Source organism: Mrakia frigida (genome assembly GCF_051309035.1).
Source record: "Mrakia frigida strain ATCC 22029 unplaced genomic scaffold BDY24scaffold_7, whole genome shotgun sequence".
Taxonomy (NCBI): domain Eukaryota; kingdom Fungi; phylum Basidiomycota; class Tremellomycetes; order Cystofilobasidiales; family Mrakiaceae; genus Mrakia; species Mrakia frigida.
The window spans coordinates 704,729-730,461 of record NW_027481274.1 but is presented as its reverse complement, the minus strand read 5'-3'; the positions used below and the strand labels follow the sequence as shown (position 1 = coordinate 730,461).

The 25,733-nt window shown below is 54.5% G+C and overlaps 9 protein-coding genes across 9 annotated transcripts; 4 read left to right on the top strand and 5 right to left on the bottom strand.

The window, feature by feature from the left end:
* Positions 1–106: 106 nt before the first annotated feature.
* BDY24DRAFT_439635 (uncharacterized protein) lies at positions 107–5,397 on the bottom strand (the record flags this gene model as incomplete). The annotated part of the gene is made up of 21 exons (XM_076644455.1): positions 5,102–5,397; positions 4,963–4,988; positions 4,384–4,850; positions 3,955–4,307; positions 3,195–3,886; positions 3,045–3,113; positions 2,762–2,967; positions 2,602–2,678; positions 2,482–2,499; positions 2,182–2,408; positions 2,077–2,114; positions 1,847–1,996; positions 1,612–1,776; positions 1,351–1,528; positions 1,082–1,278; positions 948–1,001; positions 858–885; positions 578–784; positions 499–508; positions 297–432; positions 107–223 (listed from the first exon to the last, which is right to left on the bottom strand). Exons 1-21 carry the CDS (start codon positions 5,290–5,292, stop codon positions 107–109), a joined length of 3,606 nt encoding a protein of 1,201 aa, XP_076498943.1. The 5' UTR covers positions 5,293–5,397.
* A 1,200-nt stretch (positions 5,398–6,597) lies between these two features.
* RCY1 (Rcy1p) lies at positions 6,598–11,026 on the top strand. Its single transcript, XM_076639465.1, has 11 exons — positions 6,598–6,938; positions 7,090–8,014; positions 8,087–8,458; positions 8,531–8,630; positions 8,724–9,063; positions 9,135–9,610; positions 9,728–10,050; positions 10,169–10,328; positions 10,413–10,486; positions 10,564–10,618; positions 10,697–11,026. Exons 1-11 carry the CDS (start codon positions 6,623–6,625, stop codon positions 10,745–10,747), a joined length of 3,192 nt encoding a protein of 1,063 aa, XP_076498942.1. The 5' UTR covers positions 6,598–6,622; the 3' UTR covers positions 10,748–11,026.
* A 433-nt stretch (positions 11,027–11,459) lies between these two features.
* Positions 11,460–13,239, top strand: BDY24DRAFT_439633 (uncharacterized protein; the record flags this gene model as incomplete). Its single annotated transcript, XM_076644454.1, has 3 exons — positions 11,460–11,639; positions 11,718–12,370; positions 12,501–13,239. Exons 2-3 carry the CDS (start codon positions 11,754–11,756, stop codon positions 13,237–13,239), a joined length of 1,356 nt encoding a protein of 451 aa, XP_076498941.1. The 5' UTR covers positions 11,460–11,639; positions 11,718–11,753.
* Positions 13,240–13,734: 495 nt separating this feature from the next.
* Positions 13,735–15,659, bottom strand: BDY24DRAFT_382190 (uncharacterized protein). The gene is made up of 7 exons (XM_076639464.1): positions 15,607–15,659; positions 15,329–15,429; positions 15,187–15,256; positions 14,975–15,069; positions 14,631–14,900; positions 14,348–14,525; positions 13,735–14,261 (listed from the first exon to the last, which is right to left on the bottom strand). The coding sequence occupies exons 1-7, from the start codon at positions 15,614–15,616 to the stop codon at positions 13,909–13,911; spliced, it is 1,077 nt and encodes a 358-aa protein (XP_076498940.1). The 5' UTR covers positions 15,617–15,659; the 3' UTR covers positions 13,735–13,908.
* BDY24DRAFT_382188 (uncharacterized protein) lies at positions 15,660–16,860 on the top strand. The gene is made up of 3 exons (XM_076639463.1): positions 15,660–15,806; positions 15,911–15,934; positions 16,007–16,860. Exons 1-3 carry the CDS (start codon positions 15,767–15,769, stop codon positions 16,828–16,830), a joined length of 888 nt encoding a protein of 295 aa, XP_076498939.1. The 5' UTR covers positions 15,660–15,766; the 3' UTR covers positions 16,831–16,860.
* An 851-nt stretch (positions 16,861–17,711) lies between these two features.
* BDY24DRAFT_382184 (pseudouridine synthase) lies at positions 17,712–20,542 on the bottom strand. Its single transcript, XM_076639462.1, has 8 exons — positions 20,348–20,542; positions 20,255–20,270; positions 20,057–20,142; positions 19,786–19,976; positions 19,548–19,689; positions 19,299–19,462; positions 18,710–19,142; positions 17,712–18,612 (listed from the first exon to the last, which is right to left on the bottom strand). Exons 1-8 carry the CDS (start codon positions 20,530–20,532, stop codon positions 17,982–17,984), a joined length of 1,848 nt encoding a protein of 615 aa, XP_076498938.1. The 5' UTR covers positions 20,533–20,542; the 3' UTR covers positions 17,712–17,981.
* A 73-nt stretch (positions 20,543–20,615) lies between these two features.
* BDY24DRAFT_382183 (DUF1764 domain-containing protein) lies at positions 20,616–21,549 on the top strand. Its single transcript, XM_076639461.1, has 4 exons — positions 20,616–21,058; positions 21,167–21,247; positions 21,348–21,380; positions 21,505–21,549. Exons 1-4 carry the CDS (start codon positions 20,626–20,628, stop codon positions 21,510–21,512), a joined length of 555 nt encoding a protein of 184 aa, XP_076498937.1. The 5' UTR covers positions 20,616–20,625; the 3' UTR covers positions 21,513–21,549.
* Positions 21,550–21,563: 14 nt separating this feature from the next.
* BDY24DRAFT_382182 (uncharacterized protein) lies at positions 21,564–22,694 on the bottom strand. Its single transcript, XM_076639460.1, has 2 exons — positions 22,283–22,694; positions 21,564–22,199 (listed from the first exon to the last, which is right to left on the bottom strand). Coding segments are annotated over exons 1-2 (249 nt in total). The 5' UTR covers positions 22,285–22,694; the 3' UTR covers positions 21,564–21,952.
* BDY24DRAFT_382176 (UDP-glucuronic acid decarboxylase family protein) lies at positions 22,609–25,612 on the bottom strand. Its single transcript, XM_076639459.1, has 15 exons — positions 25,532–25,612; positions 25,292–25,375; positions 25,073–25,155; positions 24,822–24,911; positions 24,610–24,715; positions 24,404–24,482; positions 24,175–24,321; positions 24,058–24,100; positions 23,911–23,974; positions 23,703–23,815; positions 23,548–23,617; positions 23,373–23,466; positions 23,211–23,289; positions 22,996–23,128; positions 22,609–22,831 (listed from the first exon to the last, which is right to left on the bottom strand). The coding sequence occupies exons 1-15, from the start codon at positions 25,574–25,576 to the stop codon at positions 22,802–22,804; spliced, it is 1,260 nt and encodes a 419-aa protein (XP_076498935.1). The 5' UTR covers positions 25,577–25,612; the 3' UTR covers positions 22,609–22,801.
* Between the last annotated feature and the right edge of the window lie 121 nt (positions 25,613–25,733).

Genomic DNA, 25,733 nt, shown 5'->3' with positions numbered 1-25,733 from the left:
CGTCCTCCATTCGGAGTTGTGAGGGCTGTTCAACAAACCGTGGGATCTGAAGAGGAGGAGGACGAAGTCAGAAGAGTTCTCGATGAAAAATGAGGGCCTGGGAAGCTTACTGAAGCAAAGCCACGACTATACCGGCGGAAAAGAAGAAGGAGTTGGGACGAAGTCTTGCAACCGTTTGAGCGACGTGGACGAAAGACTTCCTCGACTCCATGTTGTTGCATACCTGCAGCAGAAGAGACCCGAAAGTGAGTCAGGCTCACGAGCCATGGTTTGAAGGAACGAGTGGGGAAACGCACAGAGAGAGAGTAAATGGCGAGGAGGTACGACGACGAGTCTGCCCGAAGCTGTGAAGGCGACGAGAAGCAAAGAGCAGCTCCGAGGGAAAAGTACGGCTTTCTAACCTCTGCGGTTTGGGTGATGTAGACCGAGGGACTGATAGGATATGAGAGGACGATCAGTGAGGGTTCGAACAGACGTCGAGACGGAAGGCGAGCTCACCCGACGTAGCCTTGTCCGACGCAGCGAGGAAGATCAAGAATTAGCGCGAGACTCAGAAGTAGAACTCGAGACTGCTCACCAATGAGAAGAGCCACAGCTTCTAGAAGCTGACTCTCGGAAGTGACCTCGTCGTCTGGTTGATCGAGCAGGGCATGGGCGAACTCGACAACCTCTGCTGGCGTTTTCGGTATCCGTTCGAGAAGGTGAGAGGGGGGGTTGAGAGGGTCGAAGGAAGCTCGGCGAATGGCTATGGTTGCCTCCTTTACTGCGTCGGGGTAACGGTTGCCTGGAAGGAACAGAAAAAGGGGTGAGGGAAGGTTTCGTGGCGAGAATCAGGAGCGAGAGAGAAGACGACGGACCGGAGATGAGAAGTCGAACAACCAAGGTCTGTTGAGAGGAACGGTTGAGTCAGATCAGAGCCGAGCTATCAATAATGGGTAGGGTTTTACCTGAAGATTGAGCTCCTCCAAAGGAGTCGAACAAAAGGCAAGCATGGCGTGGATCTGTTTCGGGAGAGACGAACATGCGAAGTCAGCGCTCTTTCTACGCTGCCGAAGCAAGCTCGAATCGAAGGTGTGCTCACCCTGGTGATAGCTACGTCAGACCTCCGAAGGACAGCCGAAACCTCTGCGAAGATGGTAACGAAGAAGAAGCACGAGTCCCTCGAGCGTTCCCACGTCGTCTTGTCTCCGAAATCGACGATCCTCTCGCAAGCCTCGAGGTAGTTGGAGGAGTCGCGATAAGAGGCCGAACGAGCGGCTTTCTGAGCTGCTCTGAGTACTGTCAGAAGAGGCGAAGTGTGAAGATATTCAGCTCTCGAGAACGAGAAAGGGAGGGAAGAGAACGACTGACCAAGGCCAATGAGCTCGTCCTTGTCCTCCACCTCCCTTCCGAACTCGACCGAAAGAAGCTCGTTGTCGACCGCGTCGAAAAGGTGGCTTTCGACAAGAGAGGGTTGCTGGAGGTACTTTGCGATGGACGAATGGGTCGAGCCTCGAAGGTGGAGAGGCAGAAGACGGTAGGCGGCCGCCTGGCGGAAAGGAAGGAGAAAGAACGGTCAGTCTCGAAGAAGCCATTTGCACCTCCGAAGCCGGGAAAAAAGATGAAACTGACCTGGTTCCGATCGTGAGTGAAGCGAACTCGACTTTCGGGAAGAAAGAGCACGGCTCCCGAGAGAGCAGCAACGTGAAGAGCGTTCTCTACCTCTCTTTTGGAGAAGTGGGCGAGATCTGCGAGGGACTCGATCCCGAATCCAGTGGAGGGTAGGCAGGACAGAATCTAAAGTTAAAGGTTCAAGGAGAGTGAGCGGCGACCGTTAGAGGACGAAGAACGGATGAGGGAAACTCACTCGTAAAACGACTTGGACGTTCTCAGGAAGAGACACGAGAATTTGATCGAGATAGCTGTCGATTCCCTCGGAAGCGTGTCGTTGGAGTGAAGGAAGATCGACTTTCCAGCAAAGAGAGTCGAAAGAGAAAGAAATTGCACCGTCCCGGACCTGCGAGGTGGGGATGGCAACGTGAAAGAGGAAAGGTCAGAAATCGAGACGCGTCGAACCCTCTCCTCTCGCTGACGCACCATCGAAGTGACGAGCGATTTGAGGTAGAAAGGGCTTCCTGTTGAGTGAATAAGCGAAGAGTCAACATGATGATACCAAAACAGGATCTGAGAAACCAAACGAACCTTGGGTCTCCGTCCAAAGGAAGGACGCAAGGATCGAAGCCGACACGACCTCTTCCTCCCAGTGAAAGCTCGAGGCGAGGAACTCCGAAACCGCACTCTCTCCGAATCGACTGATCTTGAGACTTTGACTCGACTTTGACAGAAGCGAGGTAGAAGGGGGAGGAAGCTCTTCTTCGACTCGGAAGAGGGAGATAAGGCAAACGTTCTCGAAGGGCGACAATGGAGAGCTGAAGGAAGAGGACGGGTTCGCGCGGTCAGTACAACGACTGGAGGGTATGGGAGAACTACTAGGGAACTCACTCGATGATGTCCTGCCACCTGCGAAGAGGCAATGAGATGAAGAAGGGGTGGTCAGTCGAGGAAGAGAGAGACGACGCGTCGAACGAGACGGGTCTCCTAGGGATGAGATGTAAAACTCACAGCTTCAACTCTTCTACTGGTAGCCACTGTATATCGTCGAGAATGAGAAGCAACGGTCGCTCCGGGGTGGCGAAGAGCTGGATGAGACGCGAAAGACGCAAACAGGGTCCCGATCAGCTCGAACTTGTGAAAGGGATGAGAGAAAAAAGGGCCAACGAACTTGCAGCAACGATTTTGACCACACACGAAATCCAGGAAGGAAGAGCTCCCAATCCGAGGTCGTCTGACGAGCAGGGAGGGAGTCGTCCGAGTACGGCGACAGAACCATCCGCCACTCAGGCGAAATCAAGGAAAGAAAGATGGCTCCTTGGGCAGAGAGAGCATGTAGGATCTTCTCTCTCCAGACTTGGGCGTCCTCCTTTGGATCTAAGGATTGAAAGAGGCGAGGGCGAGCGTCAGCAAGGAAGGGAGGGAAGAAGAGGTGAGCGAGAAGACGAGCTCACCTGAGAAGACACGGTCGAGCAGGGATTGGAGGAGCTGCAGGAATCCAGAGAGTGGCTTTCGTAGATGCTCTAGAGGAAGAATAAGCGAGACAGGTCAACTCTTCTCTACTCTCGTTTCAGCTGGACGTCTCGACTCGTTCTCAAACTCACGATCCAGTTTCGCAAACCCAACCAACGGTCCTTCCTTCCTCGCCTCCAGACCCTTCGCCCAAACCTCTACCATCCTACTCTTCCCCGAGCCCGACACTCCCCAAACGTTCAATACCTTCAAACTCTTCCCTCCTCGACCAGCCAACCCTTCCGTTTGCGACGCTCCTGCTCCCGTTCCGACCACGGACTGGAAAGCCTTCTCGAGCACCTCCATCTCCGTCGACCTTGAGATGAGCTCCTTCGGGAGTTTGAACCGAGAGAGGGAATCGACTTCTCCGACGACGAACTTGGAAAGGTCTCCCTCCGCTCGACAGATGTCTCGAAACCGACGAAGGTCAAAGAGGAGGGATTGAACGCCAGCGTATCGCTCGTCGAGATCCTTCGCCAGGGATTTCATGATGATATCTGAGAGCTGACGAGGAGGGAGGAGAAAGGAAGGTCGAGGTTCGGTGGTGGGCGTGAGAGGGTCGTGGAATTCGTTGGTCGGGGAGGTGGTGTGGCTGAGAACGGAGATCGGAGAGGGAAGGTCGGAGGTGAGATGACGGTGGATGTCTGAAAGGAGGTCGAGTTCCGAGCTGTCGTTCCGTTCTGTCTTCCGTCCAGTGATGAGCTCGTAAGCAAGAACACCGAAAGAAAAAACGTCCCCAACGGGGGAGACGCGTCTGGAGGAGACGGTTTCGGGAGCGAGGTAGCTGAAGATTGGAGCATCGAATCAGTTCGGTCGACTGGAAACAGATGCAGAGTTAGGAAAAGAGCTCACCGAAGATGCTTCTTGAGCAGCTTCTCCTCGTACAGTCCACCTGCAGCTCCATCGGGGCCTCGAGCTCGCTTGACGCTGGGTTCCGAGAAGTTGAAGCCAGCGATGTCCGAGAGCGACGACGAGGGAGTTGGAGATCCTTCTACTGATGCGACGCCTGTTGTGAGTTGGGTAGGAGCTTGAAGGTTTTCCCACGTGAAGCCAGGGAGCTGAACTGCCGTTGCGATTCGGATGAGCTCGACCTGGGGAGGAAGAGGGTCGGCGTCGAGGTTCGTCGACAAGGGTACTGGGTTGGTGTTGACGTGGAAGAACTCCGATCGAGCTACGGCGAGAGCTAAGCGACGTTCGTTGAGACCCTGTGAGATTTCAGGGGATCAGCGTTGTGTTCGAAGAGGGAGAGAACAGAGGGAAAGAAATGAGACGTGAACGAACGAGTAAAATCTCCGCGACTTGAATCAAAACCTCAGTAGCCTCCCCATAAACTCGCATCTCCTCCCTGGCCCTATGTTTCTCCGATATCCACAATCCCTCCATCCCATCCTTCTTCCCTCCTCGTTCCATGATCGTCGACCAGTACTCCTCGAGCGAGACGATCTCTCCCTCCTCTCCCTCCTCGATGACCATCCAGCAACCATACGAGTCCTCCCACCAGGCGACGATCCTATCGATGTAAGGGAAGAAAGAAGAGCGAGCCCATTGTGGTGTTGTGGTGTCGGAGGAAGCTGTGAGGAAGCGAGTGGTGAGGAGCGTCGAGTCGAAGGGAGGAGGTGAGGGCGAGGAGGGTCGTTCTGCTTGAGGTGTGCTTGGAATGGAGAGGGATTCGGATACGGGATGAAGAGTATTGGATTGGGAGCAGAGAGCCGTTGCGAGGTGATGGTTGCGACGAATGTGTTCGAGACCTGGGAAACAGGAAAGAAAGAAGGAAGCAAAAGGTGAGAAGGTGAGACGGGGGCCACCTCCTTGAGAGAGCTCATCTCGGAGACTATTAGCTCCCAGCTGCTATAAACTGACCAGCAGGATTGCTAGCGGGTGCGAGTCTAATCCATCAAAGTATTAAAGCCGAGTCAGTCCTTTAGCTCGTAGAGAAGCCGACCTGCCATCAAAGACCTCGCTCTTCCCTCCTTCCTTCTCCTCTCGTTCCACTACTCACCTGAAACGAACCCTCTTCATCTCTCCATCAGGTAGCGATCCCCACCTCTCACCCAGCGGGTACGCCTTCACCGGCTTGAGCATCGCTATCCCAGTAATCCTCGTCTCCCTATCCGGAGAAGGGTTGAGCTCATCGAGGACGACTGAGTGAAGACCGTGGGCGGCGAAGTCCTCGTCTGTTGGAATAGACATGTCGATGTTGTTTTTTTGTTCTGATGGGTTTGAGTAGGGAGGGAAGAAAGAGAACACCCTCCGGGTCCGAGGTCTTTCCAAGTAGGAGGGAGGGAGAGGGAAGCTGATGGTTGAAGGGGAACCGAGCCTGAATCGTTGCTTGTTTTCTTTCGTTGTGGAAGCAAGGAATAAAGGACCGAGGTCTTTCATGAAGTGTTTGGTTGAAATTTTACGCGTCTTGGATCTGAAGGTTCCTTCTGAGGACGAGAAGGTTTTCTTTCCTGAGCGGAGACTTTTCGAGGCAAAGAGCAGGTCGACGCCTCTCCCCGCGACGCGATCGTGTTCCGGTTTCTGTACAGAGGCCCCTTGAAAGCGGAAGAGCAGAAGACGCTGAAATCGACGAATGGGCAGGGAAGCTTGAGGTCGAGAGTGAGACGCGTCTTGATGGCTGAACACGGGACGACAGAGAGTAGGTAGGCGAACAGATCATCAATCAAAGCAACGGGTGTATAAAACTGAGTGAAACGAGCGAAGGTGAGACGGTCAGTGAGGATTGCCTTCCACGTCGAATGTCGCGTCGACTCTCGTTCGCGTCGCTCTCTCGTTGAGACCTCGAGACTCACAAAAGTAGGTATCAAAAGAGGTAGGAAGAACTCGAAGTTAGAGTTCCGAGAAACGAGGTATCGTACGGTCCCGGAGGTACCTCGGGAACACATCAAGGGAAGAGAGACAGTCAGATTGAAGTCGACGTTCCACTGTCGTTGTCGCCTCGCTGCTGCTGGCGGAAAAAGCCCATGGTCGAAGCAAACTCCTTCTTGAAGTCGGCAGGTTTATCGTCTCCGTCTACGAGAGATTTCATGATGTCGATGGAGGAGGAGGGCGTTGAACTCTGGGCTGAGAGCTGCTGCCTTGAGGAGAAGAGATTGGAGGTCGTAGGGTTCGGCGAAACGAAGGAAGGTCGGAGGGAGGTTCTGGATGAGTTGAATCAAGTGTTTGATGGATGGTTTTGGTCGTGGGATGCTTCTGTTACTTCGTTTACGTTTGGCGGAGGAGGAAGAAGTCAAAGTTGAAGTGGAAAGGAGGGGCAGAGGAGAGGGAGCAGGGGAGGGTTCATGGCGACCTCTCCGTCCGAGGGAGCTTCGGAGTTCCATCTCCAAGACAGATATCTTCCGTCGTCCGAGGTATCAAGTTCAGGCTGAGAGGGTTGGCGGGAGGGAAGAGCACTCCTGTTGAGAGGGGGGAGGGGAAGGAGAGGAAGGCAAGATGGAGTTGAGGTCGACTTTCAAACGAAGCTGCCTTTCCCTCTCTCTTCCCTTCCAACGATCACACCACCTTCCCTCTTTTTCTAAAGATGAAGAGCTGGACTCCCCTCACTCCTTCTCGTCCTGGAGATTCCATCTCTTCCCTCCTCAAAGCTACCAACCTCACTTCCTCCTCTGCAACGGCTCATCCCATCCGCCTTCCTCCGCCGACCCTCGGGGCGTGGATTGGTCCTCTCCCAGAATCCCTACACCTTCTCATCATTGCTTCCCTCCCCGTTTCAGATCTACCACGACTAGCAAAGGTCTCTCGAGCGTTTGGGAGGTTGGTCGTGTCGGATGAGGCCTGGGAGAGACGGTGTAAGAGCTTGGGTTTGAAGGAGCCAGAGTCGACGTCGTCGAAGGATGGTGAGCTCGCTTCTTTTCCTCTTCCCCTCCTCCAGGAGCCTTCCAATTTATATACACAAGAAGCAGGGATCACCTCCGTATCATCTTCATGTACTCTGGGTTCTTCCAAAACGCCAGCTAACTTCCATCGTCCTCTTTCCTTCGCCGACAGCCTCCAGCAGCAACGTCAACATCTCCTCCCCTTCGAGCTCAACAGCTCCTCCTCTCCCCACTCCAGGATTCAGAGACATATCCTCCGGCCAGCCATCGATATCGAGCCCTCCTCTATCCCCACCACCATCAGCTCATGTCTCGTCCCACGCCTCAGGCTTCGGCAACATCTCCTCCCATCCCTCCGCTCAAGCTCGCAACCCGGAGGACGAGTTCGGAGACTTCGTCGATGTCCCTATCCCAGCGCCTTCTTTCGGAGCACCAGGAGACAAGAGTCTATTAGACTTCGGAGAAGACTTTGTTCCTCTACCCAGTCGGTTTGGTGCTGCTGCTACAGGAGCAAGGACGAACGGGTTCTTCTCCTTCGCGCCCATGATGGCGGCCGCTTCCGCCTCTCCAAATCGTCCTTCTTCCCATCTCGCGACTCCCTCAGTATCCAAGCTACCTCCCAAACCCAAACCGCCCTATCGGAAACTCTACCAGGATCACCATCTCTCCCTCCTACCTCTCCTCCAACCTATCCTCACCGTCCCTTCACCACCTCTCTCCCAGATCCTCTCCCTCCTCTTCCCTCCTCACACCTCTCCTTCCACTCAGTACCAATCCAAAGTCCTCGTCCAACTCCTCTCTTTCCTCTCCCCATCGGTTCAACCCATATCTTCGTGGAAAGCAGCTCGTCAGCTCGTCCTGGCAGCGGCGGATAGGTTCGACGCAACGTGCCTCGTCGGGTTCGAAGGGTGCGACGAGCGGTCGGACGAGGAAGGGATGACCGAGTGGGCTCGAGCTGGGTGGTCGGTCTGGGTCGAGGCTGGGCAGGTTGGGAAGCGGAGAAGACCCGAGGAGTGGGAGGTTGGGAGGGTTTGGATTGAGAGGAGGGAGATCTTCTACGAGGGAGGAGCGATGTGGGATCCGTTGAAGAACATCGTGTGAGTCGCGTCGACGTCTACGTTGCTCCTTCGCACCGACCTCTTAGCTTTTTCCCACTCCCTCTCTTTCAGATCGCCACCCGAAACACCTACCATCACTCTCAACTTCAACCCTATGGACGCCTTCATCACCCACGTTCTCTCATCCATCTCCTCCTCCGGCGCTCTCGCCTCACGCGTCTTCCCTCCCTCGGCTCAGGTGCTTCGAATGTTCGCCGAACGGGTCGTACTCGAGGTCATCGGAGAGGGATACGTTCAGCCGCTGTTGCAACGAGCGAGAGACGTCGCAGGAGCTGGCAGTGCAGGAGGTTCGAACATGTTTTTGAGAGCGTCGGCGGCTGTATTCGCCATGGTTGGGAGGGTAGTGGCTGTGGTAATCGAGGCTGGGGTGGACAGGGAGACTGAGAAGAGTGTGGTCGGGAAGGCTGAGATTGAGGACTTGATGTGAGTCGCGTCGTTTCGAGGGAGGAGATCGGTCGAGGTCGAGAGCTGACTCTGCCTTTCTTCTTTCCCCAGCTTCCGAATGTTCGAGTTCAACATGGACGAGTACCTCGACGAGGAGACCGACTGGGTGAAGGATGCCATGGCCAAAATCTGCAAGGAGTGGGATCAACAGGTGCGTCTCAGCTCGTCTTTCCCTTCGCCGTCGACTCGTCTTGATCTCCTCGATCCTCCTTCGCTGACGTCTTTCTTTGACCCGCTCCCTCAGCTCAAAAACGACTCCTCTCGACCCATAGGATCCACTCCCACCTCCACCACCTTCCTCACCTCCCAAAACCCCGCTCAGGTTAAGAAGAACGTCCTCGCTTCCTTCCGAGACGTCCTCCTCCTCCCCGTCACGATCATTCCTCGGACAGCCGTCTACGTCGTCTCGGCAGGATCGACAGCAGCAGTTCAAGGTCTCTCGATGCTCAACCCTCAGAACTGGCAGGCTACGGTTGTCTCTGGAAAGGCAGGAGCGAACGGAGCGAAGGGAAATGGGGACGCGACGGTGTTCGAGTTGGGAGACGACGAGGACGACACGCCGACCGAGAAGCAGTTCCCTAATTGTGAGTGCAATCTTCTCGGATATCTGCTTGTTCCCTTCCCGAGCTCACTTCGCCTCTTCTCTGTCTCCCAGCCTCCACCAACCCTTCCGTCCCCTCCTCCAACCGACTCTCCGTCCTCTCCGCTCGCACCGCTTCCTCCACCTCCAACTCCCCTCACACCTCTCGCTCAACCACTCCCGTTCCTCCTCCACCACCTCCAGCAACTTTCGAATCCCTCCAACTCCTCATCTCCCTCGACATCGCTCTCGAACTCATTCACGCCGATCGAGAGGCCCTCAAACGAGTCGAAACCTTCCAAACCTACCCCGGTCGAACAGGAGCTCGAGTCAAGGAGATCATCGAGGAGGTCTTCATCATGCTTCTTCAAGCGATGAGTGACAGGCACATCGCTCCTGGGTTCAGGTTGGCGACGGAGCAGATGAGGACGTACAAACCTGCCGAGCACGAGGAGGCGACGAGCGTGGCTCCGTTGCTGCAGTTCTTCGAGCTGGTTCACGTGGGAGATACGATTCAGAGTATGGTGCAGGTTTACTTCGATAAGGAGATGGTGAGTTGTCACGTCCCTTCTCTCTTCTCTCTCTCTCGACACGTCGAGCTCGTCGTCTGTCTCCTTCCTTCTCTCGACTTTGACTCCTCTCACCTTCTCTCCTCCCTCCTTTCGCAGGCTCCCCACATCGATCGAACCGACTTCCTCAACGGCGTCGTCCGAGAGAAGAAACGATTCGAGAACGTCCTCGACGAGGCCGTCGCCGCTGGACTCAACGCTGGAATCGAAGTCCTCATGAACCAGGTCGAGCACATCATCATCACTCGAACGGGACCTCGGGAGTACTACCCTATGGAGGGAGCCGAGTTGGATTTGGGGCCGACGAAGGGATGCAGGGAGGCGGTGGCGAGTTTGGAGATGCATTGCAATCTGCTGAAGGGGAGCACGTCGAAGGATGTGTTGGAGGTGTTCTATCAGGAGGTGGGGATTCGGTTGCAGAGGTGAGTTCGGGGTTTTCTTGCTCTTCCTTGATTCGTCTTGTGAAGGTCGTCAGAGGAGAGAGAGAAGACGACTCGTCGAATTTCGGCGCTCGCTGACCTTCCTTTCCTGCTCTCCCAGCATCCTCCAAAAGCACCTCAAACGCCAAATCATCTCGCTCAACGGAGGTTTCCAGATCATCTCGGATCTCAACACCTACCACAACTTTGTCTCCTCGCTCAAACAGGCTCGAGTGACGGAGGATTTCGCGTCGCTCAAGATGCTCGGTCACGTCTTTATCGTTCGTTCACACGCTTTCTTTCCATATCCCTCCCTCGAGCCGACACTGACACGCCTTCCATCTTGTTTCGACGCCTCCTCGCAGGTCGAGGACGCCAAAGATCTCGCTCAAATCGTTCGAGACGTGACTCGGTACGGAGGGACTTACCGACCTGAGGAGTGAGTCTTCTTCCCCCTTGCCCTGTATCTTCTCTTGTTTCATTAACATCTCTGCTCTCTCTCAATCTTCTTCCCAGCATCTACGAATTCATCCAACGGCGTTCAGACTGGAAACGAATCGAGAAGACCGTCGTTCGTTCAGCTTCAAACTCCTCCTCCCTCCCTCCGTTCCCTCGCTGATCCATCCCCCTTCCCGTTTTTCTCTCGCAGGACAACGCCATGTACTCTCTCTCTCTCAAGGAGGACTGTGTGATCTGCTAGACCTATCTCTATCTCTATCTATCTGAACGAGGACGATCTGAACGAGAACCGATTTTTCTTCCCTCTTTGGGTCTGAACCCACATCTCCTCTGGGAAAACTTCCCTCTTTCGATCGAGGGAGTAATCAGCAGATCGCAGTTTCTCCTTGGATGGAGTTTCTTCCGGGGGAGCAGTGTGGAAGAGGTCGAAGGAGAGTGAGACCCCTGGGAGGTGAGTGAGTGGGCGAGCGAGACAGAGCGGCCCAAGAAGACGATTGCTTGCGAGACGACAAGGACGAGGTTTCTCTTTTTTTACTCCATCGATGATGATGGAGCGGAGCCGAGATTCCCTTCATCGAACTTACTTTCGAGGAGCTGAGGAGACGAAGGAACGCAAAAAATTGAGGGCCAACAGCAACCAAGCAAGGGAAGAGAAAAGAAGAAGGAGGCGCGTCTGATCTCGAAAATCAATCGAGCTCACCTCCCAACCGTCTCAGTCTCCCTTAGTTCCCCTTCGCTCCCTTTCCTCACTCCTCTTATCACACTCGCTGACGTGCAAGATCTCTCTAGCTCGGCATCCGCGGCATGTGGTGGGGTTCCTCCGATCAACGAAGGAGGCAATCGAGAGGGCAAGGGAGGGAGGGAGGGAGGGGGACGGGGAGGAAGGGAACTCGCGAGACATGATCTGCTTGCTTCCCTTGCGTGTGCCGCAGAAGGAGCTCGGTTTTGCTTCCTTTTTAAAAAAAAAAAAAACGCCGACCCCCCCAAGGGAAGAGACAAAGAGGTTTCTCCTATCCATCCCTTACCTTCCATCTTCTCTCGACGAGACGAACGAACGAACGGAACCTCGCACTCTTCGTTCAGCTCGACCTCCGACTTGACTTGTTCTTCTTCAGGTTCGCTCGCCTTTTAAAGTTGTCCTGTTTTTTTTTTTTCGTTTGAATCTCATTCGAGCCATGCTGACTCTTGTTCTTCTTCCTTGTTCTCTTCAGCTCGTTCTACTAGCAACCCACGTTTCCCCCCCAACGATGCTCCTCCGGCTCCTCCCCCTCTCCACGCCTACTTCGCCCTCCCCTCCAACGATCCTCTTCACCCTCCCTTCTTCTTCTTCTCCTTTCAACCCTTACGAACCTCACCACCTGCGCGCCCCTCCAGCTCTCCTCTCTCACCATGAGAGCTGCGTGTCCCATCAGCTGCCTTGCCCGTCCCTCCTCACGGGAGAATCTTCCTCGTGGATCTCGACCATCGTCCAAGAAGTCACTTTTCTCCCCGCTTTGGGTGAGATTCAGATCTTGCTCGTCGATGGATCCGGAGTGGTGATGCCGTTGAGGGAGAACGGAGCGGGGAAGGCGTTGGATACAGTGAGGGATCATGTCCTTCAGAGCGCGAGCTTGATGGACGAGAGGACTAGTAGGGAAAGTGTTAGACCCGCGTTGAAGAAGGGAGAGAGCATGTTGATGAGTTTGTTTACTCCGTTGTTGATGGGTCCCAAGAAGGAGGAGACGACGACGGCGGCGACGGCGACGGTCGTTCAGCACGGAGCGGGAGGAAGCATGGAGTTGAGCGCTAGGCAGCACAGGAGGTTGGCTAGGTCTTCCCTCGTGGACTGCTACAGGCGATGGGTTCTCACTGGGTTGAAAGCTCTGTGAGTTTCGGATTCTTTTCTCTCTTTTCGTCGCTCCCTTCTTGAACTTCGTCGCTCCCGCGTGTCGTTTCTCTTTCTCTCTCTTTCTCTCGTCGCTGACTCCCTCTTTGTTCAACTTCTTTGTTTACAGTCTCCCACCAACCTACCTCCTCTTCACCTCCCGATCCCTTCTCCAAACCCACGCCCAATCCCTCTCCAAAACCGAATCCGAACTTAACGTCCTCCTCTCCATCTCCGGTCACCCTACCACCACCCCTCCTCCCGCTTCTCCTCTCCTCTCCACCTCCCTCCCCTTCCCACCCTCCTCATCCCTCCCAACCCACCTCCGAACCACCTACGCAACCCACCTCTCCGCCCTCGTCGAAACCCAAGCTTCCATCGTCGCGCTCGAGAAACTCGTCCGGAAACACGAGAGGGAGGAGAGGAGGAACCGATGGGAGGATTCCTTGCCTGCTATCGAGAAGAAACACAGGTCGCCTCCTTCGTCCGTCGTGTCGGTCTCGTCGCCTCTCAAGCAGTCGTGGGTCGTCGTCTCCGTCGAGTCCGCTTCGACTTCGCTCCTCCCCCTCACTACTACCGGGGAGGAAACAGTCCCGCCTCTCAGCCCTACCTCGTCGCTCTGGAGCAACTCGAGTTACTCTTCTTCCTCTTCCGGGGAGTCGTCCGAGGAGGATTCGGAGGGAGAGGAGAACGCGCCGGTCAAGGTCGTTGAGCACGAGCACGAGTCGGAAGAGTACAGCTATACGCTCGAGGACGTGGTGGCGATCAAAGCTTTGCCTGCGAGGAGGAGGAACTCGGCTGGGTTGAACGGGGTGGAAGGGTGTGGAGGAGGAGGAGGGGAGGGGGAGGGGAGGGGGTTGGGGTTCTAAACTAGTTTCGTTGGCTTTTTGCTTTGGTTCGCTTTCTCTGCTCTTGTCTCTTGTTTATTCTCCAGGGTTTTCTTGTTTATTTGCTTCGTCTCCTTCGCTTGATCTCTCGCTTGCTCTTCTCGCTCTTTCTCCTTTCTCCTTGCTCCTTGCTCGCTCTCTGCTTTTTGCTTCGTCGCGTCTTTTTTTTTTTTTTTTTTTTTCCCGGCTCCCCTCTCCCTTGCTTTTCCAATCTTGCTTCTTCTCCCCGCTTCCCTCGTCTTTCGTTTTTGTTCCCTCGTTTTCGTCTCTCGCTCTCGCTCTCGTCTCGTTCTGCTCGTTTCCTCGTCCGTCGTCGTTCCTTCCGCTCGTATCGATCTGCTTCTGAACTCTCGCTTTTCTTCTTCTGTTTTGGAGAACAACCCACTGTCTTTACTGCGATTATCTATGCTGTTCCTCACTCGGAGGAAAAGAGAGAAAGATGCGAATCGAGAACGAGAACGAAACCGGAGCACGAGGTTTCTTGGTGTGAGCGATGGTCATGAATCGTGTAAGTAGTACCGAAGGGAAGGGGAAAGAAGAGCAAACAGTGTATGATGATGATGAAGTAGTAAAGAAGTGAACCAAACACACATCTCTCTCAAAAAGGAAAAGAGTCCAAACCGAAACCGAACCCGACGCGTCTCCTCTCCTCTAAACCTTCCCTCCCTGATCCTCCTCGTCCTCCCCATCCCTCCTCCCTCTCCTCCCGTTCCCACCGTTATCCGCGAACGGATTCGACCCCCCTCCTCCGCCGATAGCAGCCGTCCCCGCTCCTCTCCTCGCCTCCTCCCAAGCCTCCTCCTCCGCTTCGTTCCCTCCTTCCCGACCTCGCCTCGAATTCTGCCTCTGGTTCGCCTCGTGCTGCTCCCATTCCCTCCGTTCCGATTCCGCAAGAGAGCGGTTCCACGCTTCGTCTTCGGCTGAGACGGGGATGAAGGAGGCGGCTTGGTTGGGGGATTTGGCGTCCGAGTCGTAAGGGGAGGGTTGGTTGGGTGGGGGGCCGGCTGTTGTTTGTGAGAGAAAAGGAGAAGGAAAAGGGGAGGAGTTAGAGAAGGTGGTGAAGTGGGAGGAAGAAGAGAGGGAAACGAACGATAAGGAGGAACGTAGTCCTCTGGGAGACGCGACTGGTACTGCTGAAGCGGCATTCCCTGCTCGTGAGACGGTCGAAGCCCTCCTCCTCCTCCTGTTGTAGGGAAGGCGGAAGGGTTGGCAAGTTGACGAGCGTAGGCGAACGTGAAGAGGGAGGACATGGCGGCGAAGAAGACGGCCTGCGAAGGAAGAACAAAACAAACGAAGGAAGGAAAGAGAGAGAGAGGGTGAGCTTCGAGATCGAACACGTCGAGGTCGAGCGAGAGAAACCCAAAAAGACTCACAACAAAGAGCCAAACGATATAGTACCACGTGTTCCTCGAAAAAAGCTTATCACAGTACGTGATCGCCTCCGCCTCAGTGTAGGAGAAGGTCGTGCTCGACCCCCAGTAGGTGCTCGAAACGAACGTCCCCGTTGAGTCCCCGACGCACTTGGACTTGATGGCTGCCTTCAAAGCGAAATGTCGGATGACCTGGATGATTCCTCCAGCAGCGGCGAGAACGACGCTTCCGATGGAAGCAAAGGCGTAGATTCGGACGAGGCGAGCCGTGTTCTGCGAAGGAGGAGAGGGAGAGAGGAAGGTCAGTCTGAACTTTGAAGGGCGACTTGGAAGGAGGCGAGACGAACCTTGAGAGCTGCGAGGAAACCTCCTAGTTCGATGGCAGAGATGACGAGGTAGATGATACCGGTTATAGAGTCGAAGACCTTCATCGACGAGGTTTCTGGGAGGGAGCGAAGGGAGGAGGGAGAAGCGAAGGAAGGGGAAGAAAGGGTGAGCTCGGCACTGCCCCTTCCACCATCGAACGACGAAAGGACGACGAGAACGAGAAGAAACTCACCTCCTTCATCGTTGAGATCTTGAAGATCTCGTACACCCCAGACGGCTGCCCAGATGCATCCACAGAGAGTCTGAGAAAGGGAGCAGAGTCAGCTTGAGGAAAGCAAGAAGGGAGGGAGGGAGGAGAGGGGAGGTGAGCTCACGAAACAGAGGACAACGATTCGCAAGGAGCGAGGTTGAACCCGAGTTAAAGTGTTGATAGGTCGTTGAATACCATAAGCTGGTGGAGGAGCTTGTTGTTGACCTGAGAGAGGGAGGGACAAATGAGAAGATCGGTCGTAGAAACGGAGAAGGAAGACGAGAAGGGAGGTGGCGAGGACGTCGATGGGATGGGTCGAAAGAGAACAACGAGAAGAACAGGAGGAAAAATCAGTCAGCTCGATAGCTTATATGAACCAGAGGACCAGCAAGAGGGCCTTACCGTTGTTCATCTCGAGAAAAGCTGAAAGCGAGGTCGTGGAAGTTGGGAGCCAAACAGGTCGGTGACGCCGGAAGGGAGTGTAGTTCTCGAATCGAAGGTTCGTCGTTTTTGCTTCCTCCCTGCGAACCATCACGATCTCTCTTTTCTAACTTTTCCCAACATGGACGGCTCCACTGTTTCGCTCGCTTGGGGAATCCAACGTAAGTTGAGCGCCGTCTCCTGGTTCCGACAGGCGGTGAAGGAGAAAGAAGGGAGATCGCTCGAGCTCACCATTCCTCCCTTCCCTCCCTTCTTCTTCTTTCAGTCGAGACGATACCTCTCCTTCTTGGTGAGCTTTCGACTTCCCTTTCGAGGCATCTCGAATGGGCTCTGACCTCCTTTGTTCCGTTTTTGTCTGCAGCCATCGAATCCTACGAACAAAGCGCTCCAGCTCGACTCTTCTTCTCCCTCCTCCATCTCCGAGCTCGCTCGTCCACCCTCTCCTTCTCTTCCTCCTCTCGCCGCACCATCGCCTCGCTCCCTCCCGAGATCGTCAACGAGATCCTCGATCACCTCTTCCTCGCTCTTCTCCCAGACGCCAGGGACGCTATCATCAAAAGCGAGGGCAGGTGCGACTGTCAACGCGAGTACTCGACTCAACACACCTGTGGGGTTGATTGCTCTTCGTGGTTCTACTGCTGCCCTCCAGACGATGAAAATCAGCCAGAAGGAGACTGGAACCGCATGAAAACCTTCAGGACGAAATTGCACCATTTTCACATTCCAAAGGTGCTTCCTGTGTGCTCTTCTCTCTTCTCCTTCGTCCACCTCGCCGCTGACCTTTCCCTTTCTTTCTTTCCCTTCCTTTTGATCTTCTCTCCCTATAGATCACCACCTTCCTCCGTCACTTCCACCTCGAACTCATCACTCCTCCTACACTACCAGGATGCACCTTCTTCCTCTCCAACGTCGTCGCCGGAATCCCCTTCATCGTCTCCCCTCCTCCTCCTTCTTCGTCTTCCTCCATCGACAGCGACGACGAAACCGAGTCCAACACCTCCTTCGCCGGCTCGCTCTCTCTCATCAGAACCCCGGATTCTTCTAGTCCATGGAACTCCTCGCAGGTGTCAAGCGTCGCTCGCGGATCACCTCCGTTCGAACTCACCTCTGAGGAGCAGAAGCTGTTCAAGAGATTCGCTCAAGCTTTGCATCTCGTTGGGAGTCAGTTGGAGTACGAGGAATTAAAGTCGCTGGTAGTGGTGAAATCGACGGAGGGGTTGGATGATCAGGGAGGGAGGAGCGGCGGGGGTGGGAAGAAGAGGAAGGAGGGAGAGTCCTTCACACCGGTGGGGAGGACGACGGTGAAACCGTTGTTGATGCTCGTGCATCGAAGTTGGGCTCGCTTCTCTAAGTTGATAAGTTCGCTCTACATGCTGCTACATTTGGGGAATTGGCTTGACGAGCGCGGTGGTCGGCGAAAGCCTTTTTGGATCAACGAAGAACCCGACGCGTCGACGCGACCTCTTCATCTCTTCTCTCCTCCTCTCCGGAGATGCTCAAGGCAATGAGACCTGTAGCTGTCCAGACTGAAATTGGGAAGCAAAGTATATTGCTCGGTCTGTAGAGACAAGGGAAACAAGGGAGAGAGGGAGGGAAAACATAATATTCTTGCGAAAACGACATTCGTCCTCCTGCTTCTTCCCCAGGATCACCCATCAGAGCCCTGAAACGCTCAACTCCTGGAGTCTCGGGTACTAAAATCTTTGAAGAGCGAATAGGAAAGCTTGTAGTGGATCCGTGAAGGTCCTGAGACGGACGCAAGGAAAGAAGGGAAGGAGAAAGAAATTAGGACGCGTCGACGGCCCGACTACTGTACGGGCGGGCTGAAGGGAGAGATAAGATAGCGTACGAGTCGACTTCTTTCTCAGCGTCTTCACTGAAATATATAAGAAGAGGGTCGGCGTCAGCATCTGGTCCTAGAGTTCTCCGTCACCGACTTGACGATGAGCGTAATGAAGGGAAGGAGCTTCGAGCACTTGAGCTCATCGAGCAAGAACTCCTTCTGCTTGTCCGAGCAGATTCTAACAACGATGTCCTTGATCAACAACATCTCCTTCCTGCTTACCCCGGGCTGGCCCAAACGAACGTCGAGGTCGGAACAGATGCATTCGAGAGCACTCTTGACTGTCACATCGTAGACCAAACTAAACCTCGCTCCTCCGACTCCTCCCATCCAAGTTCCGGAAGTGATGCAGAGCCGCGTTTCCTTTTTCGACCATCGCGTCCTCCTCGTCCCGTCCCAATCTGAAGATGAGATGCTGGGGAACTAACAAAGCGTGTTTCAACTTCCCTCTTCTCTCTCCGTTGCAAAGTCTGAAGACGGACGATGCATCTCATCAAGCCACTGCCGCCTTCTGCTCTTCCGACTCCTTCTCCTTCTGACTCGCCCTCACCTCCTCAACCACCTCCTGACTCTCAACCTTCCCAACTACCACCTCCTTCTCGACCTCTCCACCTTTCCCTTGACCCTTCGCTCTTCCCTCCCACCCATCATCTCCATTCCAATCCTCCCTCGCCCAAACAGGCAACCCCGTCTCGAACTCTCCGTAACTCGTCGAGTATCGGACCGCGTGAAGGTAGATGAAGATTCTATCGGGATCCGGATCAGGGGCGAGAGGGATGTAGCACACTGGGCAGAAGCCTGCGGGTGGGACGAAGGGCGTTGGAGCCGCTGGCGGAGGAGTTGAGGAGGAGGGAGTGGAAGTGGAGGGAGACGCGGCGTCGTCGGTGGTGGTAGGAGGCGAAGAGGAGGGAGGAGAGTCGGTAGCGAAGTCGGGTTTGGGGAAGTTGGGTTTAGGCATTTTGGAGTGTTGATTGGGAGGTTTGTGGACGAAGTTGGGAGAGTCGGAGTAGCGATTTTTAGGGTAGTCGATGGGGAGCTCTTTGTTGTTGAAGTGAGCGGCGAGGGAGTTGACGATGGCTGGAGATTTGGAAGCTTCTTGAGTGTAGAGGACGACATCCTTCCATCTGCAAGGTAAGAATAACGCGACAAAGCGGAAGGAAGAGTGTCAGCACGAGAAACGAGACGAAGGAGGGAACGAGAACGAGACGCGTGCGGACTCACCGAGCCCAGTCTTCGCTCATATCCTTCATCCTCCTCAACCTTCTGATGATCTCCCTAGCCTCCTCGCTCAGCAACACGGGACTCGAGCTTCCTACATCCGCACCCGTCTCTCTGGGCATCAACTTCCGCTTCTTCTCGTTCACCTTCGCCAGCTCCTCAACCTCCTTGAGCATCGCCTCCTCACTCCCGCTCGTATCTCCGGGAGCGAACGTCAACAACGCCAGCCGAGCTTCCTCTCCCAGAGCCTCCCTTTCCGCATCGGTCATGGGAGGTCCGTACTCCTTCTGGATTCGTTCAGGAGTTGGTGTTGGCACGGTGTCGACTCCTCCTTTCCCATGGGTTGGGGAAGCGGCCCAGACGGAGGTGAGAGAGTAGATGGGATCGTTGGGGATGGGGTGACCGAGGTATTGGAGGTGGACTCGGATTTGATGGGCTGGTCAGATCACAGGAGGAAGACGACGGAAGACAAGAGAGCGAAGTCAGCTTCGGTTCGACGCGTCTCGCTCGCTTCGAGATACCCTTCCTCGACGCGAAACGAGAGACCAGAGCAGTCGAGAGGAGCGTAGTGGAGGTGAAGACGAGTACTCACTCCTACCGGTGAAAGGCTTGCACTCGACGACACTCTCGTTTCTGGCCTCGTCGTAGAACTGCAAGTCAAAAGTCGTCTTGGCTTCCTTTCCTTCGGGATGAACGATGACTAGACCTGAAGCTTTGTCGACCGTAAGAAGAGGTTGTTCGACGACGATGGTTCCCCTGCGGATCAAAAGAGAGACGACAAGGAGGCGATTAACGGGTGAGACGCGTCGCGAAAGAGAGACGAGAAGTCGAGGCGACTCACTCTGGGAATTTCCCTCTCACTCTCGCCAAGTAGACCTTCTTGACCCGTCCCTCCTGGAAATCCTTCTGAATGTTAGCAGCGGCCTTCCCGCTCAGGGCGAAGAACATGAGTCCCGAGGTGAGACGATCGAGTCGATTGACGGCTGAAGAACGCGAACGAGCGAACGAAAAGAGTAGAGATCAGCTCGTTGTCTCCTCAGAACCAGGTAGAATAAGCAGAGAGAAGAAAGCATACTCACTGAAGATCTTCTCGAATCCGAACTCTGGGCTCTCAAGGATCTCGACGCACGAGTTCTTGTAGTACCTGCCCGAAGGGTGAACGGGGACGGACCCAGGCTTGTCGATAACGATGAAGTTCCCGTTGGGATCTACGTGGATGATCTGGATGGGATGAGCGGAGACGGGTGGTTCGTGGCGATGGACGACGTTTCTGAAGGAGCGAGAGGGAGGGGGAGAGAGCGTCAGGGCTGAGAGGTCGCAAGGAGGAGGGGAGGTTGAGCTCGAACTGACTGTAAAGCATCTCCGTTCTTGATAAGAGTGGTAGCGGTAGCCTGTGCTCCATTGATGGTCGTTACTCCTGCCTCGATGGCGTGTCGCTGAAAGGGAAGGAGAGGCAGAAGCCGGGGGAGGAGAGGGCAAGGGAAGGAAAGAAAAAGGTGAGCTCGACGTTCCTGTCTCCTTCCCTTCGACATGAATTCGTCGACTCACGTAGTACTCCACGGACCTGAGTATAGCATGATCGAGGATAAAAGATCAGTATCTTGTATTCCCTGAGTCAAAAAGAGGACTACGAGAGCTCACCGATCCCTAAACTCAGTGGATACAATCTCGAGCAGCTCCCTTCCGTGCCACCGCTGTTTGGCGAACGTCTTGTAAGGGTAGTAGTAAGGCTCGATGTATTTCAATCCTGGGTTCTGGCCTTGAGGGTAGACGACCTTCTTGAAAGCTGCTGCTGGAAGAGAGGTAGACATCGCTCTTCGGAGCATGTAAGGGTTGGGAGGGAAGGGAAGGAAGAGGAAAGAGCGAGCTCGAAAAGCTCCTCCTCCCTTCTGCTCGAGTTGACCTTCAACGACCAGCAAATGCCAAAAGACACTTCTTCCTCTACCAAGCCTACGGCTGGAGCCAAGAAGGCATCCAAATCCACTCCCATCCCTACGACCAAGCCCTCAAAGACTCCCAAGCAGCCCGTCCCTTCGACCTCCTCCTCTTCCAAACCAAAACCAACGGAAGACTTCGATATCGACTCCATCTTCGCTGCTCCTTCAGCTTCAACGTCAGCACTCCCTCCACCTGCAGCCACCACCGCTTCCAAGAAAAAGAAGAAGGCCAAGAAACCATCAGCAGCGACGGAGGAGGAGGAGCCAAAGAAGGCGAAAGAGGTCGAGGTCTCTCGAGTTCAAACCGTCGTCGACCCTAGCATTGGAGTCGGAAAGAAGGTGGAAGCTCCAGCTGGAGGTGTAGGAGAGATGGACGGGGATATGGAAGCGTTCAGAAACTCGAGAGGATCAGGAAGTGAGTCCCTTCGTCTTGCTTTGGACGATCGAAGAGAAGGGAGGGAGGAACGTTGAGCTCGAAGCTGATCCCCTCGCTTTGCCTACTTCCTTTACGTCTTCGTCACAGAATCTACCGGGAGGAAGACGGAGGAAGGTTTCTCGATCTACAAGGAGGACAACCTTGGTATCAACGACGATGAAGGAGGAGGTTCGTCCCTTGTCTTCTCCGTCTTCTGATCCTCTCGTCCGCGTCGTCGTCGAGCTCACCAGTTCTCTTTCTTTCCTCGTTGGCTGGTTCTGAACCTCAGATACGGATCTCTGTCCGTTCGACTGTCAATGCTGTGAGTCTCGGTCTTCATTTCAAGCTTTCCGCTTTTTGAGCGCTCTCTTCTTCCGATCTTCGTCGTCCTCCGTCTCGTCGCTGACTTACTTCCCTTCTTCACCTCTTGCGCTCAACTTTCTTAGGTTATTAGATGCAGCCACTCTCATGAATATATGGCATCTCGTACACACAGATCCCGCGGGATTTCTCTATCACGACAGATTCATCGTCTATTGACGCGTCGACTCGTCGCTTCTTCCTCGAATAGAGGCATCCTGTTGATTGCTACTCCCCCCCCCTTCTCTCTTTCTCTCGAGTGATAGTGGACATTCGAACTGTCCGTCGATCTGGGTTCAACCTGAGAAAATGAAGCGAAGCGAGCTAAGCAAGTCGAGGAACTCGTCTCTGATCCGTTTCTCCCTCTCCTCAACAGGTCATCCAACTCGTCCACCAACTGAAGAGCTGCTCTTCTCTCCGTACTTCTCAAGATCTCGCCTTCGTCCGTCTTGCTCCCTTCTCTCAACCTCAGCCTCACGTCGCTGACTTCGGTTCTCCTCCTTCTTCCCCTTCAGATCTACCACCTTCACCCAATTACGAAAACACACCTCTCCCTGAAAACTCTTGGCCTTTTGTTTCAGGTGAGCCCGCACTCTCACAAACTCTCTGCCTCTCTTCCAACGCTGACTCGAGTTGCGGTCTGCGTCTTTCTTTCTCGTCAGGTCCACCGGAAGCCTCGTCAACCCTCTCGCCAGCAAATCCTTCCTCGTCTTCCCCGTCAGAGCCTGGATCGATCCCAAGAGCGACTCGTGGATTCCTATTTCGTCCCGTCAAGTCAGTCGTGCGTCCGCTCTTCCCGTCGCGTCGATTCTTTCTCCCCGAGCTAACTCGCCCTCATCCTCACTTCCTCGTTCCTTGCTGCAGATCTCTACCTTCTCATCTAGTCATCTACGGAAGGAAGGCGCTCGCGTCTCATCGTATCTCCTTCGTTTAGTTCTGCGTCTCGTTCTCGTGCCCCTCATTCAGTCTCGTTTTCTCTCTCTTCTTTTCTCTCCCCCGCTTGTTTCCTTTCTTTCTTTTATACTTACCACGCTCTCGACCAGTTTCTCTTCCCTTGATACTCAATGGCCTCGTCGACTCATCCTTGCCTCTCCCCAACCTCTCCTTCTCGATCTCGTTTTCAGCTCGACGCGTCCCTCGTCCCTCTTCTCCCCACTCTAACCTATCTCTCTGTGCCACACCCTGCAAAATCAAAGAACCAAAGAGGTCTTTATATAAACCGAATTACACGATCCCAGTAAACGAAGGAAAGGAAAAGAAAGAGAGAAGAGAGCTCGATCGCACGCGTCGAGACGATGTAAAAATCTAGGGGATAGAGGTTTAGAGGGTTGTATATTTGATGGAAAGGAAAGGGAAGGAGGGTTGGGTTGGAGGTTGGGTGGTTTAGGCGATGGATCCGGATCGGAGCTGGCCCTGTGGTTGTTCGAAGAAAGAAGGAGGAAGGGAACAAGAGAGGAGAGGAGGGGAGTCAGTGAGGAGCTTCGACGCAAGGGGAGACGTAGAAGAACGAGATGCGAGGGACGGGAGGGAGAAGTGGGAAGGGCAGGATGAAGAGGGAGAAGAGGGAAAGGACGAACATCGTAGTATCGAACCATCTCCTCGACACCGGCGAGGACGGTGAAGTTGGGCTGCCACTTGAGCTCAGCCTTGGCTCGAGTGGTGTCGGGTCGACGACGCATAGGGTCATCGGTGGGGATCTCCTTGTGGATGCTGCAAGAACACGAACGAGACCAAAACGTCCAAAAAGTCAGTTTCGAGCTCGAACGGGAGGGAGGAAGGAAGAGCGACGAACATGTTGACTCGTCCCTTGAAAGCGTTCTTCTCCTTCTGGACCTTCTCAACGACCTCTCGGACGGCCTCGGCGAACTCGACTGCAACACCAAAAGAAAAGGAGGAAGGTCAGCGACGACGAAAGGCGACGCGACGGAGGGAGAGGGAGAAAGAAGAAACGAACGGATGGTGAACTCGTCGGGGTTTCCGATGTTGACGGGTCGGGTCTCGTCAGAGTTCATGAGGAGGATCAGACCATCCACGAGATCGTGGACGTACTGCGAGAGGCGAAGAAAATCCGAATCAGCTCGAACTCGTTCGAAAAAAAGGGAAACGAGATTGAGCTCAAGAAAACGAACCTGGAACGATCGAGTCTGCTGTCCATCTCCGTAAACGGTCATGTCCTCACCCTTGAGGGCCTGGATGATGCTGTTGAGTCGAACCAGAACGGAAGGCGAGGTCAGATCGAGCTTCGACGAAAGGAGGAGGGGGAGAGGGCTGAGCTGAGACGAACAAGTTGGAAACGACTCGTCCATCGTAAGGGTTCATTCGGGGTCCGAAGGTGTTGAAGATTCGGGCAACTCGAACCTCGACGTTATCCTGTCGCATGAATCCGTAGGTGAGGGTCTGAGAGAGGGAAGGGGAGGAAGGGACGAAGAGAGGTCAACTCGAGCTCGAGGAGAGAGGTGCGATGCACGACGAGAAGGAAGGAATGGACGAACCTCGGCGACTCGCTTTCCCTCGTCGTAACAGGCTCGGGGTCCGATGGGGTTGACATGTCCCCAGCTTTGAAGGAAAGGAAGAAGAATACGAAGAATCAGCGACGAGCTCTCGCCTCTCGAACGAAGCTGGAACGAAGGAGAACTCACTAGTCCTCGGGCTGAGGGTGAACCTCGGGGTCTCCGTAAACCTCTGTAAGAAGCGAAGCATGATCAGAACCGTCCTATCACAAGAAAAGAGCTCCAAAAGAAGTCGAGAAGACTCACCAGAGGTGGAGGAGATCAAGAACCTGGCCTTGACTCGCTTGGCCAGACCGAGCATGTTGAGGGTTCCGAGGAACGAGGTCTTGATGGTCTTGACGGCGTTGTACTGGTAGTGAGGAGGGGAAGCAGGGCAAGCGAGATGGTAGATCTCTAGATGAAGTGAAGCGAAGGAGGAGATCAAGGTCAGCGCCGAAAAAGCGAGCTAGTACGAAACGAAGGGAAGGGAACGAACGGTCGACCTCAATCATGAAAGGCTCGACGACATCGTGTCGGACCATCTCGAAGTTGGGGTGTCCAACCCAGTGGGAGACCTAGGGAGGTGGGGAAGAAAAGAAGGAAAGGCGGCAAAGGATCAGCTTCAGCCCTCGAGCGAGATCTCGCTTCTTCCGACCAACTCTTCTCCCCGCCAGCTCCTTCCTTCAGGAGACGAGTACTCACGGTGGTCCTGGATCCGGTGAAGAAGTTATCGACGACGGTAACCTCGTGTCCGAGGAGCATGAGTCGATCAACCAAGTGCGATCCGACGAATCCAGCTCCACCGGTGCTGAAGTTTGAGCGAAAGGCGGCAAGAGCAGAAAGGTCAGCTCGACGCTTTCAAAGTGAGATGGGTGGTGGTTAAGATAGTAGAGATGAGGGTAATGTGTACGTACACGAGAATCCTCTTCCTCTCGGCGTTGGGGAGAAGCTTGACGGGAGGGAATCGCTGGAGGGTCGAGAAGGAGATGGAGTGATCCTTCTCGCTGGAGGAGGAAGGGAGCAAACGAGGAAGATGGTCAACTTTTCGATGCTCTTGGAGTATAGTAGCAAGTGATATGGAAAAGGTAGAGGTCGAGTATGGTTGGGGGTCGTTGGGTAAACACGTTCTATCGAACGAAAGAGAAGGGAAGGGAGCGGGACTCACTTGTAGATGGACTCCGACCTGTAGGGATCGGACTCGTCCTTGGGAGGAGCAGCAGCTCCGACCTCCTTGACGACGTTGGGCTTCTATAGATGGGAAAAGAGAGGGAGGGCGAGGAAGGTTAGCGAAAGAGAAAAGAGAGTGGTCGGGTTGAAAGAAGGAGGGACGAAATAAGGTCTTGATCGTTTTGTCGAAGGGGAAGGAAGAAACGAATGAACGAACGAGGTAAAGCTTCCTGAGAGTATCGATGGGAACGATAGAGTTGAATCCGAATCGATCGGCTCCAACGGTAACGATCTCCTTACCCTGTAGTAGTGTCGAAGAGAAGGAGGTGGGGAAGGAAGGAGGAGGAGAAGGAGCAGAAGGAGAGGTCAGCCCAACGCGTTCGAAGGAGGAGGAGAGGGAAAACCAGTCTCCCTCGATCAAAGGCACGAGATGGAGAGACGAGATGTGTATACTTACGTCCTTTCCGATGGAGGCGGTGCTTGAAGAGGCGGGGGCGGACATGGTGGGGGGGAAAGAAGAGAAAGAAGGGGGGGGGGGAGAAGAATGTGGTTGGGAGAGAAGAGACGAAAGAAGGAAAGGGAAGCGAAAGAGGTTTCGGACGAGGTCTCAACTCTTTGCCCGCCGCAAGAGAAGGGCAAAGCCTCGACTCGAAAGACTC